The 22,120-nt window shown below is 34.3% G+C and overlaps 1 protein-coding gene across 1 annotated transcript; it reads left to right on the top strand.

The window, feature by feature from the left end:
• Positions 1-81: 81 nt before the first annotated feature.
• LOC132719118 (coadhesin-like) lies at positions 82-16,998 on the top strand. Its single transcript, XM_060702862.1, has 10 exons — positions 82-121; positions 682-729; positions 2,858-2,937; positions 7,759-7,827; positions 8,118-8,255; positions 8,656-8,749; positions 9,806-9,976; positions 10,953-11,123; positions 11,575-11,739; positions 14,287-16,998. The coding sequence occupies exons 1-10, from the start codon at positions 106-108 to the stop codon at positions 14,688-14,690; spliced, it is 1,356 nt and encodes a 451-aa protein (XP_060558845.1). The 5' UTR covers positions 82-105; the 3' UTR covers positions 14,691-16,998.
• Positions 16,999-22,120: the final 5,122 nt, after the last annotated feature.

Here is a 22,120-nt window from a genome sequence, read left to right as displayed (position 1 = left end):
ACGGTCGCTTTAACAAAAGAACCACGTTTATATCTTATCTTTTCACCTGAGGTGATACTATATACACAGGACATCAGGACAAAGATAATTCAGTTGTCATCCACCATGCCCCGCATTAGTTGTAAGTATTTTTCTTTTCACATATTTTATTTTTAAATGGCTAATTTTATGATCGTACTTCTTTCGTTCTTACCTTCGCACAAATAATTCGTGTCAACTGTGATTAACTACAATACATTTTAAGTATGTCCAATGTGAAAGATACTTAAAGAAGGGTAATCTGATGTGGTATTTTTTATCTTTCCTTATACCATCATGTCGTGTCATGACAGAGTCAAAGAAAAATTACGAAAATGTTTGAAAAATTGAAATCCAGTGATTGAAAAGTACCAAAAATGTATGTAGCATGTCTCGACAATTTAATTTTATTTTCTTTCCAACATGACGTCATATTTGTCCGAAACTTTTTTTTAACTTTTTATTAATTTTACGGATATAAAAGTTAGAGTTATGAACAACAATATTTTTAACCATACAGAAGCGAGCAGATGACCATATACATTTTTAAAAAGAGATATGTGTTTGTATTAAAAATGTGTTCATTTTAATTCTACCTACTTTACAAGATCTTTTAGCGTTTAAAATTTTCAGAAATATAATTGCAATTATTTTAAATTGCAGGGATAAAGTTGGTTGTTGCGATCTGTATCAGCACTTTGACTAGCACAGGTAAAATATATCGTTTATAATAGGAATTTCACTGTGAAGAAACGCAATGTAACACCGCAAAGCGTCCGTACCGCAAAACGTACGTATACGGACGTTTTGCGGCGCATATCGTCCACATTTTTCTGGGATTTAACTCAATACAGGATTGGAGCAATACCTGTAGACGCTTGCAGAAATCATGATCATAAAACAGACAAATATCGTTTTTTTCGCCGATTTTTACATTTTTCATTCAATATCTGACATCAATCGGTGTGAAAAGATGAATTAGACGTTTTAAAGTTCATTCCGTTGGGTGAAAAAGCAAGATTTTAGCATTTTATAGTTCAAGCGCCTTGTCGCGTGGTGCTCCAATCCTTTTTTTAGTCACACTCATTTTTCTGACGTACATTTTGCGGCAAAAGGCATGGTCCTGCCGCATAACGTCCATATTTTAAATTTTATATAATTTTCGTTAATTTTGACCAGTTATTGTCAGGTGTTATTGTGTGTGAATTTTACCTGAGTATGCGCCTGTCTGTCCGTCCAAATTTAGCATGTTATCACTCTAGCATCCACATACCCTAAGAAATATGGCCAGAGTTATTTGCCCTTGAATTACAATATCTGTTATATTTCACATTGTTACCACTCCAACGCTTTCATTTTTCTTCCCAATTTTGACGATTTTCAACAGAATATCTATGACCATAAAATCTCAACAAAGTTAGATTATAGGTTTAAATCTAACAAAAAAAAAACAACAAAAAAAAAAAACGCGCTATATTCACCTGTTAGTTCTTTCGTTACTTCTCCATTCTTAATTTTTTTATAAAAATATGTATAACAATAAGGTCCGATTCAAGTTCATTTATGAGCTAAGAGTGATTCCCATCCCCACTCCGCCCCCCACCACACCCCCCCCCGCGACAATAAGCTCTCTTGCTCAAATTATGACTAGGCGAGTTAAAGAGCCTATTCCATGACAATAATAGCTTCTCACGTTAATATGATCGCTGTCAAAAGTCCCATCCTATTCCTTCGTAAAAATGAACGGTAGAACCAAACTCCATAGTAACAGAACACAAAAAATCATCACCCACTTCTTGATGCAATTATATGAAAAAGCTTTTTGTCAAAGCAAACTTAATTTTTAATATTGATTGTCATTCACTAAGGTCCAATCCCTGTTCGTCCGCCTATAGGCCGTCCTTTTCTTATGTCATAGGATTTCATTTATTCCATATCATTTCTTTTTATTATTTCTGCGCTGCTGCTTGTTCCATGCCATAAAAAAATCTATTCGAAAAACATCTTTGGCTTAAAAATATTTCCCTTTTTTAAATACAAAAAAAACACAAATTATATAGGACACAAAAATATTTGCACTTTTATTGTTTAGTTCGTCATAATCTTACTGAAACAATATGAAATGACAGAACACAATAAAGTAACGTTTATAATGTAATATTTTTTAATACAGAAAATATGGACAAAAATGCGACGCAAAAGACGACTCCCCGAAAACGTACCAAGTACAATTGCACCCGTCCACATGTGTACATATGCGACCCAAAAACCCCACCGGACGTTTTGCGGTCGGAAAGTTTTGCGGGTGTTAAAAACGCAAACATAATCCCATTTGCTCAAATTAAAAACCCAAAAAAATTCCTTGTTGGGATTTTTTTGGGCAAAAGTTTTTTTAAATTAGTCGTATTGCAAGCTAAAAATTCAAAAGTTTTCATTTTTTTGTTGCACACGGGGAAATAAATATTTCTTTTCTCATTTTAAAACGTGTTTCTAAAAATAACATTTTTAAAAGACTAAATCTATTAATGCTGATTTTAAATTTGGGGGAGTTGATCCAATCGAAAAAGTTCTAAAAATTTTTGCAAAACTTAAAAACCCGTATACTTTTGTATTTTAAAAACTTTAGCCGGCAACCGTTACTTTGTAATTCATAAAAAATTATTTTTATATTCTGAACATTCAATGCCTACCTACACATACAAATGTTTTTGCACACAAAGTATTGTTAAGCAAGGCTTATACAAAACTGTGCAGTGCTTATGAAAAGCAAATCTAATAAAATAGTGTACAAATAAGAAACATTTTTACCAGTTCTTATTAAATGTTACAAATATTCCAGATTGTTTGGAATGTTACAGTTGTACAAACATTGAAGATGTTGACAATTGTAGAAACACAACACAATGCCAACTCGGCCAGGTTAAGTATTTTCTCCTATTTTAAGCAAAGGGGTTGTAACGGTCCCAAGATTCTATTTTAGGGACAGTTGTGACTAGGTCAAGACACACCAAAAAATGTGACAACCTTTATATATAGCCCTTATATACAGCCTAAGGGTTTATGTCTAGACCTAGTTTTGGTCACAACTGACTTTAATATAGAGTCCTGGCACCGTGACAACCCTTTTTGCTTTTAAATATCTACATGCCGCTTGTACTTTATTAAACTCGTGCTTATAACTAGTTTTCCACTTTTTTACGGTGTCCCGTAAGGGCCACCACGACACACCTCACTTGAAACAACGAAAAGACGAATTTCCGATGGTGATAAACCGATATAACAAAACCATGATGGTGAATAATTCGAAATAGCGGAACCGAGATTGTGATGGTGATTTAATTTCGTGTTTTCACCATCGTTCTTTCAACCTTAAATATCCTGTAACACAATTTTTTCATGGTTTTATTTTATAAATATGATTCTCAAATTAGGATTTGTCAATATTGTAAGCATTATTTATAAAGATATTACCCAATTTAACATTTCATGTAAATTAAGGGAGGTAATTAGAAATTTATTTTCTATAAACTCTAAGTCAAACTTTCCAATAAAAAAGGAATGCATGTAATTAATTGATTAAATATAATGTGCACAAATATTTGCAGTACACATTTTACAAATTCTTTGATGTTTAAAAATTGTTTTATTTGCATAATTATATACATATATAATTTTTTGCAAGTGTGGTATACACACAACAATATCAATCCCAAAACATACAGGATCTTTAAAGCCTCGTGGTTTCATTGTTTCGTTATTGCTAAATTGTGCTTTCGACTTTTTACCATCGTATTTTTGATTGTACACCATTGTGATCTCGTTCGTTTAACTTTTCACCTCTGTACCTTCGACTTTTCATCACCGAAAACTTGCCTTACTGTTTCGCATGCGCACATAGATCATTAATAACCATGTAGAATTAAAATATATACACCAAGGATACAATTACAAAGAAATAATAATGATCATGATATTATCATAAGGTTTGTACATTGCGCGTTGTCATTCAGTGCACATGCTTAACAGGAAGGCGAAACAACGATGGTGTAAACTTAAATGTACGATGCTGAAAGTACAAAACATCGGGGATGAAAAGTCTCAACCACGAGAGTACAATTATGAGAGGTCGAAATAATGAAACCACGATAGTGAAAGGTCAAAAGAACGAAAAAACGAAACGACAATGGTAAAACAGCGAAAGTACGATGGTAATTATAAATTATGTCAATTTTTCACTATCGTGGTTTCGTTATAATTTCGATTTTACCCTCCAACTTTCAACTTGTTATCTTCGTGACCATCGTAGTTTCGTTGTACCGACTGTTCTCCATCGTAGTGCGATGGACGTACTTTTTTAATACCAAAAATGATATCGTATGAGTATTGAAACTTGTTATATGTTAAAATGCAATGCTTCAATAAAATTATGTTATGTTCTCATCACAATGATATTAAACAGTGTAGCAATACCATGTGACCTGGACGTCATTTTTTGGCATCATTTCCAAGACAAATATTGCTCGATTCGAAAAGGAAAATAGCCGTAAGTATTTTATTTCTGCACCGATTTCTTTGGGATATGCACCATTCTTCGAAGAAAAATATAAGCTTGCCATTGAATAGTGTTTTTCCTTCAGTATATGAGCCGTTTTATCAAACACTTTGTATAACCTTAAAAGTTGCTTGTATACTAGCGGACTTCAGTTGCAAGCTATTTCGTTTTCTTGTATTATCTGGTCTACGCCATGATTTAAAAGTTGTAATTACATCCACCGGGAGTACGGAAGGCAAAATCCTAATAAAATATGTTTATTTTGCAATTATTTATGGCGTAAATCTGAACTTTTTCTGCAATTGACAATTATGGCACCAGTTCCAAGCCAAATATTTGGACTACAGTTTAAAGCAGTTTTCAGAATTGCTTACAAATGCGAAGAAACACGAATTCCGTTCTCTTTCTATAATATCGACTATTCTTATCATTGTATACACATCGGTTTTTTTTACGACGCATTACTCACCCCAAATGAGGGTAAAAATGACTCCGGCATCAAGAAGTCCGCGTAGGGATGACAATTTTATTTTATAAAACACAATATATCATTTCAAGTGATTAAAATCGTTTATTGCTTCCAAGGGATCACTGTTTACCAGAGTTTAATATTGCAATTAACAAAAAAGTGCAATTAATAGTTCGACTGTGTAACTATTTATTGAAATATTCAAAACAACTTTCACTTCCGGTTTTAAACTAACAATTGACGAAATACTATTATGTGTGTTGAACGACACTGGGTTAATAAAACCACTAAAGGATTGTCAGAAGGAGTGTTTGGTAAAAAGTTGTAAAGGCTATTTTGCCAACAGGGTATGGAAAAAGTTTTTCAACTGGCCCCATTTGCGTTTTGTTCTATCACTTTCAAGCCGCCATGTAAAAAGTAGTGCGTTCCCATCATGCTCAGAGTGGTTTCACACAGGTCAGTAAGACCGGTGTACACAATGCTATTCTTATAGAAAAGTGTTATTTGGGAAAGAAATTATGCCTTGCCATTGTAATAACGTAGGCAGCGTCGTTACGTAATTTTCTTTTAACGATGGCGTCAAATGGTAAAACAATGAAAACAATAAATGGGGGATGGACTCCATCACTAATGTTCTTAAACATACTGTTGCAAAAAATATATAGTTTGTTCCATTTGCTTATTTTAATTTTGCGTCATTTGTTTTTTCTCCTAGGAATGCCATAACAGAGTTATGTATGCCTGGTATCCCAACCTTTTGGCTTTTTAAGGACGTTTTCGGGAGTTTTCATATAGACATAAAGGCAAAATCAAAACTGTTCCATAGAGTTTCTTTAAACTTGTCACGTGGTTAGAATATGATAACAGAAACATTTTAAGCGGAAAAATGGGGTCCTCAATAATAAAATCGTGCACATAAAATGCCAAAGATTTAAAAAGATATTATTTAGTGAAATAATTTATATACGCCAATATGTATAACTTTAATATATATGCCACCAGTTCCAAGTTGAACAATGCAGACTACAGTTTAAAGCAGTTTTCAGAATTGGTTGCAAATGTGAAGCAACGTGCCTTTCGTTCTCTGTCTATAATTATGTTAACCAAGAAAAACATTTTATTATACGATGTAATGTATATTAAATAACGCATGGCATGTTGCTTCACATTTGCAACCAATTCTGAAAATTGCTTTAAACTGTAGTCTGAATTGTTCGACTTGGAGAACTGGTGGCATACATATTAAAGTTAAAGTATACATATTGGTGTATTTCAATTATTTCACTAAATAATATCTTTTTAAATCTTTGGCATTTTATGCGCGCGATTGTATTATTGTGAACCCCATTATCCGCTTAAAAGGTTTCTGTTATCGTATTCTAACCACGTGACAAGTTTAAAGAAACTCAGTTTTGATTTTGCCTATATATCAATATGAAAACTCCCAGAAAAGTCCTTAAAAGCCAAATGGTTGGAATACCAGGCATACATAACTATGTTAGGGCATTCCTTGGAAAACAAAAAGGAAATGACGCAAAATTAAAACAAGCAAATGGAACAAACTATATATTTTTTGCAACAGTATGTTTTAGAACATTAGTGAGAGAGTCCACCCCCATTTATTGTTTTCATTGTTTTACCATTTGACGCCATCGTTAAAAGAACATTACGTAACGACGCTGCCTACGTTATTACAATGACAAGGCATAATTTGTTTCCCAAATATCAGACTTTTCTATACGAATAGTCGTTATTATAGAAAGAGAACGGAATTCATGTTTCTTCGCATTTGTAAGCAATTCTGAAAACTGCTTTAAACTGTAGTCCAAATATTTGGCTTGGAACTGGTGCCATAATTGTCAATTGCAGAAAAAGTTCAGATTTACGCCATAAATAATTGCAAAATAAACATATTTTAGTAGGATTTTGCCTTCCGTACTCCCGGTGGATGTAATTACAACTTTTAAATCATGGCGTAGACCAGATAATACAAGAAAACGAAATAGCTTGCAACTGAAGTCCGCTCGTATACAAGCAACTTCCAAGGTTATACAAAGTGTTTGATAAAACGGCTCATATACTGAAGGAAAAACACTATTCAATGGCAAGCTTATATTTTTCTTCGAAGAATTGTGCATATCCCAAAGAAATCGGTGCAGAAATAAAATACTTACGGCTATTTTCCTTTTCGAATCGAGCAATATTTGTCTTGGAAATGATGCCAAAAATGACGTCCAGGTCACGTGGTATTGCTACACTGTTAAAAGGAAAAAGAGTGAACATCATATACTCATTTTAATAAATATGTGAAAATATCTAACACGTCTCTAGCGTATGCTAAACGAGTATTTGATAATTCAATAAATGTATTATAAAATACTGGTGTTGATCAGAAAAATATGACAACACGAAGCAATTTTATACCACACTTCGCCTGACACCTTTTTTAAGGACAAATTTTCTGAGAAATATATATAGATCGAAGACATAACCTCTGATCAGAGTTATACAATGATTTCTAGCAGACTGATAATGTTCATTTTATGTTACGTAAGAACGCCTTACTGAACTTAACTTTGAGTGACATAACTATTGTTTAACTTATTTATGACTCATGAGATCATTATCACGTTTATTTCTTTAATTATATTGTCTGTTTTCAAATTTTAACGATCTTTATAACAGTTTTTTATTATCTCTATTGTTATATATGTATTAGGCATGTTTCTTCAAACTTAAACATGTCGCACAAACAGCAATGTACACGCTCGGATGTAGAGACAATCAGGTATGTAAAACACACAAATTAAAAATATGTTTTTATATTATTTTTGGTAAAAGTGATGTATGTATGTATAAATAAATAATTATTGAATTCAAGCAACAAAATTGATCTTTTTTTCTAAAACTCAAAACGATATTTTGTTTTTTAAAGCTATTATTCAAGTTGTGCTTGTTGATAATGCTTTATATGCATTGTATTTTCACTTATGACCACCATAAACATTACTTACATCTTCTAAACAATAGAATAGGTTAGACTATGTTGACCTTCTATAGTAAAGCTTACTGTTGCAGTACTGCATGAACCCAGCAGTAGGAGGAAGTGCTGGCCTTGTTGGACGGGACATACATGCACGACAAATACATGATTGCTTTGAGTGTTGTAATACCGAAAATTGCAACAAACATCTTTGTGAGCATCCGAAACGTAAAGTAGTTTTTGTTTCTTTAAAATATTAAGCTACTGTTTCATTTTTCAATAATTTCATGAAACTTTTGACTGAAAAAAAAAAAAATTTAAAGGGCATTTTTCAAAAATTCTTTACTTTACATTTTTTAATTTGGTTTAAAAACAAGAAAGAAAAATCATTTGAAAGAAAATATACCCTCTTTCCCCAAAAAATTGGGGATGCAATTTTTACACATAAAAAAATTTTAAAATGTTTAAATGTTAAAGCTTCCCGGGTGAAATTTGATAAAAAAAGAAAGTTATAAAATGAAATAGTATTTTTAAAAAAATTTTTAATTTGGGTTTTCTTTATATTAAAAGATTATTTTAAAAAAGGAAATTTATTTTTTTTCAAAATTCTTGATCGATGACCCAAAAAGGCAGATTGTCCGTGTTAAAAGGCACATATTTAATATTTGCAATGACACTCATCACGCTAAAACGGAATGTCCAAAGTTTTGTGGTTTGTGCACTCTTGGTAAGAAAGGATTAAATTAATAAAAAAAAAATCTATTTTATTGCATTTTTGTTAATCATGTTTGTTACAGTTGCAGTGAAAATCATTTTGGCTTGAATTGTGACAAAGTAATTATCCTGTTAATGTTAACGTGATTCTTATATGAAACGGTTTGTTTCTCTTGCATTTCCTTCGGATATGCTGCAAGGAATCACTGGTATCGTATATGTAGAAAAACAAATTGTCATGAATGAAATCGCATTGATGTCTTAGTAACCATACCAGGGAGCTCATTCAATCTCCTTATATTACTAGACTATTCAAATTGAAATAAACTAAACAACTATAGTTGAAATTGAACTGTCTATGTTGTAATTGTTCTTGTCTTTTTATTAGTCAACATAACATGTTTTAAAAGGGAAATTTTTCAAGGAAAATCTTTTGTGGGAAAATTTTTTGTGACGACAAATTGTTCTTATGCAAATGATCGACTTAAAATCCGGCGTGATTTCTGAATAAACGGGATAGACAAATTACTTTGAGACTTAATTTCCGATTTCAATTGCAAACGTTTCGTCACTAAAAGATCGAATTCCTTGATAAAAAACATCTGGTAATTTCCTTATTAAACTAAGTAAGCGGACCAGATTTGGTTTTGCCGTCCATAAACAGAATTTTCTGAGAATTGTGGCCTGTAGTTAGTATTTGGGTGCTCTAGAATTTCTATTGACTATGTATGACATTGTTGGAAAATTTAATGACTTTTAAAATAAAGGTCATTTAGGTATCAAATTTTGTTTTAATAACTCAAATTAATGATATGGCATACATGGCTTTGGCAAACATGGGGTGGGGATGGTCATGACCGGCAGATTAGTGATCCCTTTACTTTACATAAAAAGAAAGCATACATTATGACAAATTTCACAAAAACCTTTTAATTTTATTTTTTTAATATTAAATTGTATAGTTTAGGTAGTAAAACACCTATAAGTAAATACACTAAGCTAATATTTGTTGAACAAATTCAGATATTATTTTTCTATAAGATTAAGTTTTGTCAATTTTTATTATCAGTCGATGGAAATTGGGCCACTTGGTCATCATGGTCACAATGTGACGTCACATGTGATAATGGCACCCAAGTAAGAAAACGAAGTTGTACGAACCCGGCACCAGCTGATGGAGGTCTTGACTGTGCTGGAGACAGTATGCAGAGTAAAGTATGTGTGAAACAACTTTGTCCAGGTAAGATTATCAATAGGCCACGTGAAAATAAATATCTTTGTTACATTGCATCGTTAATACTGATTTACTTTTATTTAATGTTTTTAGGAAACTTTTACGAATATTTAAACAATATTGTAAAGAATAAAGGAAAGAATCTACCTGTATTTTCTGCCCAGTGTGTATCACAGAGTTACGTTGTACGAGTAGTTGGCCTTGTGTAGTTTAAGCATTTGCGGTAATGTGATGCTCCCATGGATGCTTTGTCGTACTTGTTGTTCCCAATTTGGACCTCCTAATGCTTTTTAGTTCACCTATTTTTTTATTTTTAGGTCATATATAAAATTACTATTTTAACGCTTCATCTGTTCGTGTTCTATCACTGTTTATTAGTATTCACCTCGTGCATGATTGTTTCATAGACCTTTTACTTGGGATTCATACACAGCTATTCTTGAAACACGAACGTGTTTCATTTAAGATTCAGTGATTATGATCACCTCGGTATCCAAGCATTTACAGTTATTTATAACTTTCACCATTTGAATTTTCTTGTTCATACAGGGGGTTCTGATTAACCAACCCCGACTTATATCAATGGTCATCGTTACTTCAATACATGTACACTGTTATATGAACACTTTGGACATCCTTATCTGGTCCACTTTAAACCCCTTGCCCCTCTCCGCTTAGTCGCGCCAACACTTCGGATTCTTTCACGTGAGAAAGCTATCCAGCTAGCTTTTTGCACGTCGGTGGTTCAACTCAGGTACTCGTTTGTGTCTGAAATAATGTACGAAGGGACACCTGAGGTCTTCCTCCATCAATAAAGCTGGAAAGACGCAAATGACCTAGCTATACTGTGTTTGTGCGACGTTTGGCCCAATAAAAAAAAACATTAAAAAAGCATACTTACCCTACTGCATGATGTATATGTGCGTATTAATGATTAGAACTACATTCATATACAATAGTTCACAATGCAAATACCTTACAGTTCATGGAGGATGGAGTAAGTGGTCGCACTGGGAATCTTGCTCGGTAACTTGTGATATCGGAATTCAAAGACGACATAGAAATTGTTCAAATCCTTATCCAGCCAGATTTGGTGACCATTGTTTTGGTGAATCAATGGATGACAAGATATGCACGCCAGGACCCTGTGCCAGTATGTTTATATTTCTCTTGTTTTCCTTTTTTTAAAAAAGCAACATTTTATTCCGCAGTGATTTCCAATTATACGGAGGGAAATCTCAACATTTATTACATGCACGCACCGACATCTTACAAGGTTCTGAATGTTATATGCAAAATAACCAAACATGTGTTGATTGTCCAATATGTTTGATTTCCCCGTATTTTAGGGTATGTGAAAGATAGCGTGATAAAATATCTTATTCATGCAGATAAGGTATTAATGTAGTTAACCCGCTGAATAGTCTTCATGCTGTTTTAATTCAACTCCTTGAATAATTGGAATAATAAATCGAGGCAAATTTTACATAATCAGTGCTGATTTCTATTTACTAATGCGCATGTCTGAAAATATTGATGAGACACCGTTAAATTATGTACTACTACTGTATAAGCATGTATATAAAGATATCAAATGTTTTCAGATGGAGGCTGGTCAAATTGGGGTAGCTGGAGTACCTGCAGTGTGACGTGTGATGATGGGTTCAAGTCTCGGTCTAGAACTTGCACAAACCCACGCCCATCCGTCAAAGGGAAACTTTGTGATGGAAATACTATAGACGTTGCAGGGTGTAAAAACGAAAGCTGCCGTAAGTCAATATGACCATAGATATACAAAATACTATACCCCCCTCGCCGCTATGATTTTTTGACGATAACATTTACACTGTAATTAACCACTGTTATAATTCTATGTATGTCCTTCAGCCAGATTTAATCAGAAAAAGTATAATTTTCTATTTTTTTATTATTTCGAATGATTTCCTTTTTCTTTTTTTAGTTTCAAAGCTTCATTATTGTTATTTTAGAAATGTAACTTTGTATTAGTGTTTGTTTGTTTGCTGGTTTGCTGGTTGGTTGGTTGGTTGGTTGGTTGGTTGGTTGGTTGGTTGTGCTTTTGTATTTGTTAAACATTTTAATTAATCTTACCACAAACTCATAAAAAGGTTATGGATATTTTTAGCATATATTTGCAAAAGGCAAACATTTGACTCTGAATAAACAACGATACATGTATAATAATGTCCAATCTTATTGTAATGGCAATAAATTGTATACCTTATATAAATGACTTTCTTCTTAATATATATAAGTGAAGTTTCTAATAAAACGGGTAAGATTATTTCTACAAACAAAGAAACCGGAAGTGTGCTTTATTTCATAGCAATGCACACGACGTTTTTATTTCCTTCCTACCCACTATGTCTTTGCTTTAGGATGTTCTGTTTTGCTGGGATATTGCGTTTTATGAAGTTTATAGTTTTACAAGCTTGATAACCTGGTTTATTTGTTTGATCCAGCTAAGATCAGATATACAACAAAGAAAAATACTTGAGTATTTTTCACTTACTATTGCTGTTGTCTGAACATTTTGTATGTAAGTTAGTGGACTTCTTCACATTTGGATAAGTTGTATTCCATTTCCGGCCTATTGTTACATGTTTGAGTTTTCTTCTCATTAAAAGATTGTAAATGTAAAAATTGAAATATATATCCTGCCTTTGAGTGTTTTGTGGTATGATATAGCACGGATCTTAATGATAATATTACTGCACATTTCCATACCGTGCTTACACCACTGTTCATTCATATATTTTAGCGACTGTGCGAAAGTTGCCTCAGTGAAATGATAAATGTTTTACCATTACACACGTATACATTGTTATCTAAAATAAAATAATGTTAGCCATGTAAAATATCATTTCTAGATCAAATACGTCTACATTTGGTTTTCAATTCATAAACATTTAAAGGAACTCCATTGAGGTATAAACGCCTCAAAACATAAAATTATAATTTTACATAGATCAATTGTGACACTTAAAAAAGATAGATTTGCAGATTTGCAAAAGATCATTGGAATTAAACTGCCATTCTAAGCCTAGTTTGAGTGAAAAGCGTTCAACGCTTTTCAATTTTGGGTCATTTTTCACGATTAAAATTATCATTCTAGAAAAGGGAGTGAGCGAATGATCTGAACTTTTGCGTCTAATCAATTGGAACATTAATCTCGAAAAATTATTTCCTGTTCCCTAATGTTAAGAAACCCCCTTTAAGACTTTCGAGCGGTGAAACACCACTGATATGTTTATCTTGAAATAACAGTATATATGGAGAAAAATTGTAACCACAACTTTAGATAAGATCGATGTTTAGAAAGCTTTATTTACCAAAAATAAGATGACTTACATTCAGTTTGGGCGTTATATACATACATTTATACTGCAAACACTTATATGATAATAAAAATAATGATAATAATAATTTAATCAAAATGCAGTTTTATTCTTTCAACCAGATGTAAAAAATGTTCGTATTTTTATATCAATAGTAAAAGATATACATGTATAAGCACAATAATTAAAGATTCTGGGTGTGAATACGAGTAAGAGAAGAAATAACTTCAAAATAAACTAAAAGCTTAATTGAAGTATTACACAAGTAGTTATCATTCACTCCTAAATTGTGAACACGACTTTATTTGTTATTAATACAATACTTGCTCAGATTTGTTTTAGTTTTAAGAACACTTATAATTCTTTTAAACATTGTATCGAAAGTAAACAATAAATGATTTAACCAAGCCTAAGACACTTGCTTTCCACAGGAATACATACTCGTATAAATTGTCACAATATCTTACAAATTCTTTTATACCGTTAGTAAATAACATGTTACTTGTTCATAGAAATAGTACATTGTCAGATTTTGTAAACAGTTTTCAAAGATTCACCTTGATTGCAGATATTTATTGATGTTCAATTCTTTAAAATTTTGAAATTTAATTTCATCAGGCACACTAACAATCCAAACTAACAAAAAACTGATAAGGTATGCCATGATCATGTTCTAGTTGACTAGACTATATTTATATATAATGATGTTGATTAAAAGTCAAACTTTGCAAGAAACATAAATCAGCCAAAGGACTCATTCAAGATTTTATAACATTAATATTTATATTTGTGTTTGACAAAATTCTTCTAAATCTCATACAGAACGCCACCTGTATAATGTTGTCCGATATAATTATGTATTTAGTATTTTAATATAAGACGTCATTTCGATACTTTCAGGTTCTAAGTTGCATAAAATTGTGTTGTATTCAGTATAAATATCGTTTCATATAATTTCAGAAATTCCTCTAGTGACTTTTCAAAGTAAAGATATAAATGACTTAAATCTTCATGCCAATACTGTATTGGTGTTTCGCACAACGACGATGAATATAGGTAATGGTTATGACAACACGACCGGGATATTTACGGCACCAGTGTCTGGCTTGTATTCATTCTCTATACAACTAGGTCTTGTCGGAGGTGGCAGTAATGTGGTGAATTACAGTTTTGTTGCTGATGGAAAGGAAATGAAAAACGGACTTTTCGTAGACCATGATTATACTAAGACTTATAGTGCGAATACTGTAACATATTTAAGTAAAGGTGGTCGCTTTTGGATAAAGACTAAATCTCTTTCTGGAAGACTTTACCAAGCATCTAATGTGTGGAACACATTTTCAGGGTTCCTGTTACACACGTAGACATGAATGCAAATACAATATATTTTAAAAAATAGTAAAATCATCCGAAGGATAAGTTGGTTTTTTTTTTGCGTTTGTTTTCATGTTTAAGTAGGATATTGAAACAAAAAATCTTATGTATTCATGAATATAAAAAGCAACTTAGCAAGTAACATAAATGTTTGACACCCACGCCCTAGTTAAATGGGGAAAAATATATTTATAATGTATTGTATTTATTGTATCAGCTAACTATCAGTTAAAACTGTTAAAAAAGTTTTTATGTAAGATTTTGAGTGCTCATTCAAACTGGTTTTACAGCATTCGTAATAACATCATTGTGGTTCCTTCTTTTGAAGTAATTTATTTATGTACATTGTATATCATAAGTACAAGAGGTATAAGTGAACCATGACATTTCTAGCATTTCCGTTTCTAATGTTAACAAGCCCTACGTGTCAATCTTTTTGACAAATGTTTGATTACTTTGTATTTAGGACAAAAAAAAAAGAAAAAGAAAAACTTATCAAAATATGTTTCGCTTTAGTAATTTGTTTCATGAATTGATAAATAACAAAGAAAATGACGTTATAACAAAGGAAATTACTTTGTATTGTAACTCTCATTATATTAATACATAGGAAAATTATACTACAATATTCAGTTGATCTATATCACCCGAAAACTAAAAGATTCAAGTTTTAATGCATTGTGTCTTTTACATTTCAGTTATAATTCCGACACTTTTTGTTTTGGTGAAATAACTAGTATGTAGTTGGTGGTAGAAAAAAAGTATGTACATGAAAGTACAATGTACATTTAATAACGCGTTCAATATTTTAAATCTAAATTGGTCCCGGTCCCGGTGTATTCTTAATTTCTTCTTATTCTTAAAGAATCAATAATTCCATAGGTGTAGTTTAAGGTGTTCCGTTTGGACAAATGTGACTGTTTATCTCGTCTGTACCTGCACGATGACACGATGGCGAAAACGCGATGGTACAATGTTGAAAGTGCGATGACACGGTGGTGAAAACGCAATGGTACTATGTTGAAAGCGCGATGACACGACAAAGAAAACGCAACGGTACAATGTTGGAAGCGCGATGACTAGATGATGAAGACGCGACGGTACAATGTTGAAAGCGCGATGACACGACAAAGAAAACGCAACGGTAGAATGTTGGAAGCGCGATGACACGATGGTGAAAACGCGATGGTACTATGCTGAAGCGGTCATGGCACGATGGGACGATGGTGAAAAGGCAATGGTATGATGGTGGAAACGTGATGTAAATCGCGCACCATCGCGATTTCACCATCATACCATCGCAATTTCACCATCGTACCATCGTGTTTTCACCATAGTACCATCGCATTTTCACCATCGTACCATCGTTAATCGCGGGTACAGACATAATAAAAAGTCACGATTGTCCAAACGGAACACCGTCTTGATTTTTATTTGTTTGGGTCGTCAGACCAAACAAATAATGGTAGCGAAATTTCAGAAATTTTTGAAGCGGTTACTTCCCTTTATATGTAACACTTAGGCCGAAAAATTTAGGGGAGATCACAGCGTTTGACAGGCGGATTAATTTTCAAGCAAAATAATTCCCGAATGGTCGAAGATTTCTAATATTGTTTTATTCTTTATAGATATACATGCTTATAGTAAGCGCCATGATTATTTACACAAGTGTTAAACAACAGTTAGCGTCGTTACAAACCCTAACTAGAATAATATGGTTTTCTTCAGGCCATCAACATATAAATTCACCGTGGCCGAGGGGTTTGCGCGCTCTCTTAGAAAGCGAGAGGTCTAGAGTTCAAATACCTGTTAAGGCAACTCATTTTTTTTCAAATTGCTTAAGTCAAATAAACATTGGATCGAATATCAGTGTTGCAATTATTCTTATAGCCATTCTACTACAATTAAAACGCTGGAAAGCATTGGTGACTCTATACAAAAACAAATTGTTTTATAATCTCACAACCTTCACCTTTCTGACATTCTAAGACCCAAACAAATTCAGCACCTTCTGTGCTTTGATTTGTTATGTAGGCGTCACACTGTCCCGAAATTTGCACCAGATGGACACACAAAAATAAAATGTTAAAACTTAGATCTGATCTATACAACATCGCGCCATTCGTGAGGGCATCTTGTGCCATCAAATGGCCCCGGGCTAAATTATTCAGGCTCCGGCAACAACTTGGTGAGCGGTCGCAAAATATTTGGCATGCCAAAAATTGCCGGAAGACATTGCGAAAATTCATTTTCGTGATGAATTCGTATGCCAATTTTGCGCTTCGTAAGGCCGTCGTGAAGTCTCTCAAGAAGATGCCCGATTGTCTTAGGAGGGCAACACGATTACGTTAAGCCCCCGCAATACCGTCGTGTTACCATAGTATTTTGGTACAATGACATCGCGATCGGACCACGGTGTCGACGAAGCGTTGCTCAAGCGTTGCATATGTATCATGGTGGACATACAAAAGTCTAGTCTCAGACCATCTTCCTCATCTGTCAGTCCTGCACATATCTACAGAGTCTTCAAAAGCTTTTAATCTTTACAATTAATTAACAATTATTTTAGTTTATTTCCTAGAGAATGGCATAATTTAATGATGAGTCAACCAAGAAAAGAAGAAAGCAGCATTGCTACTTTTGATACACCTTGGTAAACATGATGAGCAACTCTTACAGGCCCCGATCAAATTTAAAACACAGTTTAAACGTAGTTGTGCTCACAATACTTTCAGCAACTTAAATTTGCGCGGTTGGTACCATCCGGAGGGACGCCTTGGTGACCACGTTTGAACGCATCGTACTCAAAATACGACGTCGTGCACTTGTCGCGTGACCTTCGCGTGTGTTGCGAGTTATGCATGCGTCACATTGTCCCGAAATTGACACCAGATGGGCATGCGAATATGGAATTTTTAATTTCGTGCGAAGATAGCCCCGAAATTGGTCGACAGTCTCTCAATATCCGAAACAAGTGCGATTCCTAGAGAAGGTCACGCGATCGCATCCGAGCCACCCACGATTCCTATCGAAGGTCACGCGATGGCATCCGATACACACGAAGTCACCTCAAAGACGCAATTTTGTACCAAGTAGTTTACCAGCAGGACACAGGATAGGTACACGACGTCGTATTTTGAGTAAGATACCTTCTTACGTGAATACGAAGGCGTCAAGTGACCTTCACCTTCGGTTGGTATACCACCCACGGCCAACTGCGGCAAATTTCAGTGGGAGCTAAAAACTACGTTTAAACTTTATTTTATTTTGGCTCTTCAAATTTCTATCAAAAACAATTCTATTCACACAAAAACATATGATAAAAGTGATGACTTTGATTATGGTATAGTTAACTATCCACATTCAGATGGAGACGTACCGCATGCAACTTCTGACGGGGTATATGTATCTCAGTAAATTAGATATAATAATTAGATTATAAATTACGTAAATAGTTTACAATTTTTTACAATCGTTACTTTGATTTAATCTCAAAATTCAGTAGTGATTTAAAAATGATTTTAATGGAGATGTTATTTACAGACTTCGCAAGATCTTTGGTCATTGTAATTTTTCTGTTGCCCTTACTGAAATAATCAAACGTTTAACCAAAAGAGGTTTTGACCCTACTTTTCTGGATATACTGCATGCTTAGTGTTCAACACTTTAACAGCTGGTCCTTACCTCTTTTGATTTTATCTGACGGACCAAGTGGGATACTCTATGATGGACAGTTCTTTATGCCCTTTGGGACTGAATTGCCTTCATGCTCATCTTCTGCCTTGCTTCGTCTGGCCCGCGTAGGTGATTTTTTTTTTGTTACTCTGTCTTCCTTTAAAATATTGAGTATTTTTGTTATGGTCATATGGGTATTCCTCTATATGTATCTACATGATCATTTCCGTGTTTTACTTATTTTACCTTTTGAAACCATAACAACTGTTATAAATTCATTTGGCGGGGACTCATTTTATTTACACCATCTCGTTTAAAGGCACATGGTGTGTTAAGAGTGAGGTTTGGTGCACCATTAACCGGTTTAAACTCCCCTGCAGTACTTATGCTGCTGACCGGTCCAAGGCGGCGCCCTTCTTTGTTCCTCAGATGTATGTCCTTGTTATTTCATACTGGTTTTGGGACACTTTTGTCGGTGTCCCTTGTTGTTTTCTCGATTACGGTAAGTATTTCCCTTTTGCCCCTAGTTTTATTTATAATAAATCAATCATTTATTTGTTTTCTTTGATTTCCTTGTCGTTTACCATTATTTCGTCTTATGTATCATTTAAGTGTCATGCCTATCCGTGCTCTACCTTGCGCCCTGTCCGATTTTCTGGGGGTCCTCTTGTGTTACTTGGTTCTTGTTGCTGGGTCGTGTGGGGGTTGCGTTCATTGAACGCTGCCTTTCCTTGTTGATCTTGTTTATAAAATTTGATAAAACTTTAGCATACCACCCAAAGTGGGCCTGTGGGCCTCATCATATTTTCTAAGGTGTCTTTAAAGTAGCAATGCTGCTGCCTTCTTTTTCTCGGTAGTCTCATCGTCAAAGCATGTAATTCTGCAGGAAATACACTGAACATAATTGTAATTTTGTTTTGATGTCTCTGTAGAGATGTGCAAGACTGACAGATGAGGAAGATGGTCTAGCCGTTTATATGTTCACCATGATAAACATGCAAAGCTTGAGACACTAAAAAGTGCCTTCTTCGTCCTCATCGTGGTCCCATCTCGATGACATCGTACCAAAATACGATGGTGACACGACGGTATTGCGGGGGCTTCACGTAGTCGTGTTCCCATTTCAAGACTATCGGGAATCTTCGTGTTTACTTCGTATTGTCTTCTTGAGGCTAAAAATTCCAGATTGCACCGATGATCACACGAAGAAAAGACAAACACTACACAATTTGACAAGATGGCTTCACGACGACCTTACGAAGGACAAAATTGACATACGAATTCAACACGAAAATGAACCTTCGCCATGTCTTCGGGCAATTTTTTGGCATGCCAAAGATTTTTGAACCGCTCATGAAGTTGCTGCCGGAGCTTGTAATATTCCGCCGAGGATCATACGATGGCAAAAGAAGCCCTCACGAATGGCACGATGTTATTACGATCAGATCCGAATTTGAACATTTCCTAATACGTGTGTCCATCTGATGCCAAATTCGGGACAGTGTGACGCCTGCATTAACAAGTTGGTAAAAATTTGCATCTTTAAACCGGCTTCGTGTGTGGATCGGATGCCATTGCGAGACCGTCTGTAGGAATTCTACTTTGTTCGGCTGATGATTGGTTGTCGACCAATGTCGGGGTCGTACGTCATATTCGCGCGAAATTCAAACTTCCATGTTCGTATAAACATCTGGTGTCAATTTTGGGAAAGTGTGACGTCCGCATTAAGTATATTTATTTTTGGCAATCAAATGTCATAAATGTCTTAGATTATCATGAACATTTATACAATGATTTTGTATTTAAAAAAAAACTTTTTTCATATCCTATTATGTTATAGATCTAGAAAAATTAAATAATTATTGGATGTCTTTTTAGGACAAATGAATTATTGTAAAACTATTTCTTAACATGACGAAGTGATGTGTGTTAGTACATAATGTGCGTCGTATTATAACAATAAATTCAGTAAATTAATAGCTGTTTGTCTTTATTCAAATTTCTAAAATATACTAGAACGAAGTAAGACAGATTGCGTGTTAGCTGTATACGTTGGATGAAAACGTTATACAGTTTACGGTAATCTGTATTCGTAAGTTTACAACGTATACAGCTTTCGTACATCAATTATTATTATTAATAGTATGTCATGATGTTTTCAGATTTGATAGAGATGTTACTATCAGAATATTTAACCCCTTGATTTTTAGGTCAATAGATCAAATGTCAATTAAGCGTACTTTGACCATAACAAAATACCCTATTTGGACGATTTTTGGTTGTCGTCGCTGTCGTTATCGTATGCGTCGTCGTAGTTGTTGTACTTCTGTCGCAATAGTTGTAGGCGTCGCCATGGTTCAAATTCGTAGACACCGTTGTTGTAGTAGTTCTTGTCGCACTTGTAATCGTTGAGGTCGTCGTATAAGCGTGGTCATAGCGTACTTTTGGACGTCAAAATCGCAAAAGTAGTAGTCCTAACTGTAGCTATATACATTGTTTATTTTGTTCGAAGTGACAAAGAGCTGTACTATGGTGGCTTATATGTGCTACGTCGTACGTTCGTCGCACCCGGGGCAATTGTACGTTGCAGAGAGAAAGTACGACAAAGTGGTGATTTTGTCGTATTATTGTGTTTTCGCCTTTGTGCCCCCCCCCCCCCGGAGCAAAAGTACGACAAAATGTTGACTGTCGTATTTCTGTGTTTTCGTCCGTTTTCTGCGGAGCAAAAAAATGACATGGCACAAATCAACCACCGTACAATGCTGTTGGTCCACATGAACATAAACGTTTATTATTTTTTACATTTATATTTCTCTCCAAATCCCTCCCGAGCCGTGCACGTTCCGGCGAACGCCCACGGCAGGTCAAGGTTCAAATAATTTCCAGTACCAGAGATCATTGGTTGACCTGCCAAGACTAACTCGGGTTGGTGGGGCTAACAAGCCGTTTTTGATGATGTCGTATAAAACGTGATGCCTTCTCCTCTACTCAACACCAACGAACGAAAAACAGGTCAATGAAGGTTATGCATGAAAAGTCGCCACTAATGTGGGCTCTACGATCAGACAAGCAAATGCGCAGTTAATCTGGCCCATATGGTTTATTCCAGTGGCCAGTATGAATAAACTTTTTTCTACAACAATAACAACAACAACGACAACAACATTTACTTTAGTTGTTAAACGTTGTCTTATGTGAAGGATAGTCATACAGTTTGGCTTTAGAGACATGCAATTTATGTCAAGAACACACAGCATATTTTAGAACGACGTTATCAATTCTATGTTTCGTTATTCACCAGAAATATATGAATTTTCTTCACTCTTTTTTAATTAAATTGCAGAAAATGGGACAAATAATGAAGATAATGATGGTTATGACTTGTAAAACTACAATTAACCGAATTTAAACCAATTGTTTGAAATAAATAACTATAAAGGCCGATCTTTAATAAAACTTGGAAGGCATAGATTTGTGTACATACATAGTTGTTCCCCATTTGCCACTATTCTCAGCAAGTCCCCCGATGATTCGATTATTGACAATGCCGTTAGAAAATCAGTTGCTCGCTGACTTTAAATAACGCAAATAAAGAACAAAAGCGATCATTGATCACATGTGTCGCCTAATGATAGGCAAGTGCATGTTGCGGCTAATGTGTAACAGGAGACAGAAAAAGCATTAACAGGACAAAAAGCGCTTTTTATTCAAGGGCAACTCGGCCAAATATCATGTAACCGAAAAA

The sequence above is a fragment of the Ruditapes philippinarum genome, unplaced genomic scaffold (assembly GCF_026571515.1).
Source record: "Ruditapes philippinarum isolate M1 unplaced genomic scaffold, ASM2657151v2 ctg5302_1_1_1_1, whole genome shotgun sequence".
In the NCBI taxonomy this organism is placed as follows: domain Eukaryota; kingdom Metazoa; phylum Mollusca; class Bivalvia; order Venerida; family Veneridae; genus Ruditapes; species Ruditapes philippinarum.
The sequence above is the reverse complement of the archived record's forward strand: the minus strand, read 5'-3'. Positions and strand labels throughout refer to the sequence as shown.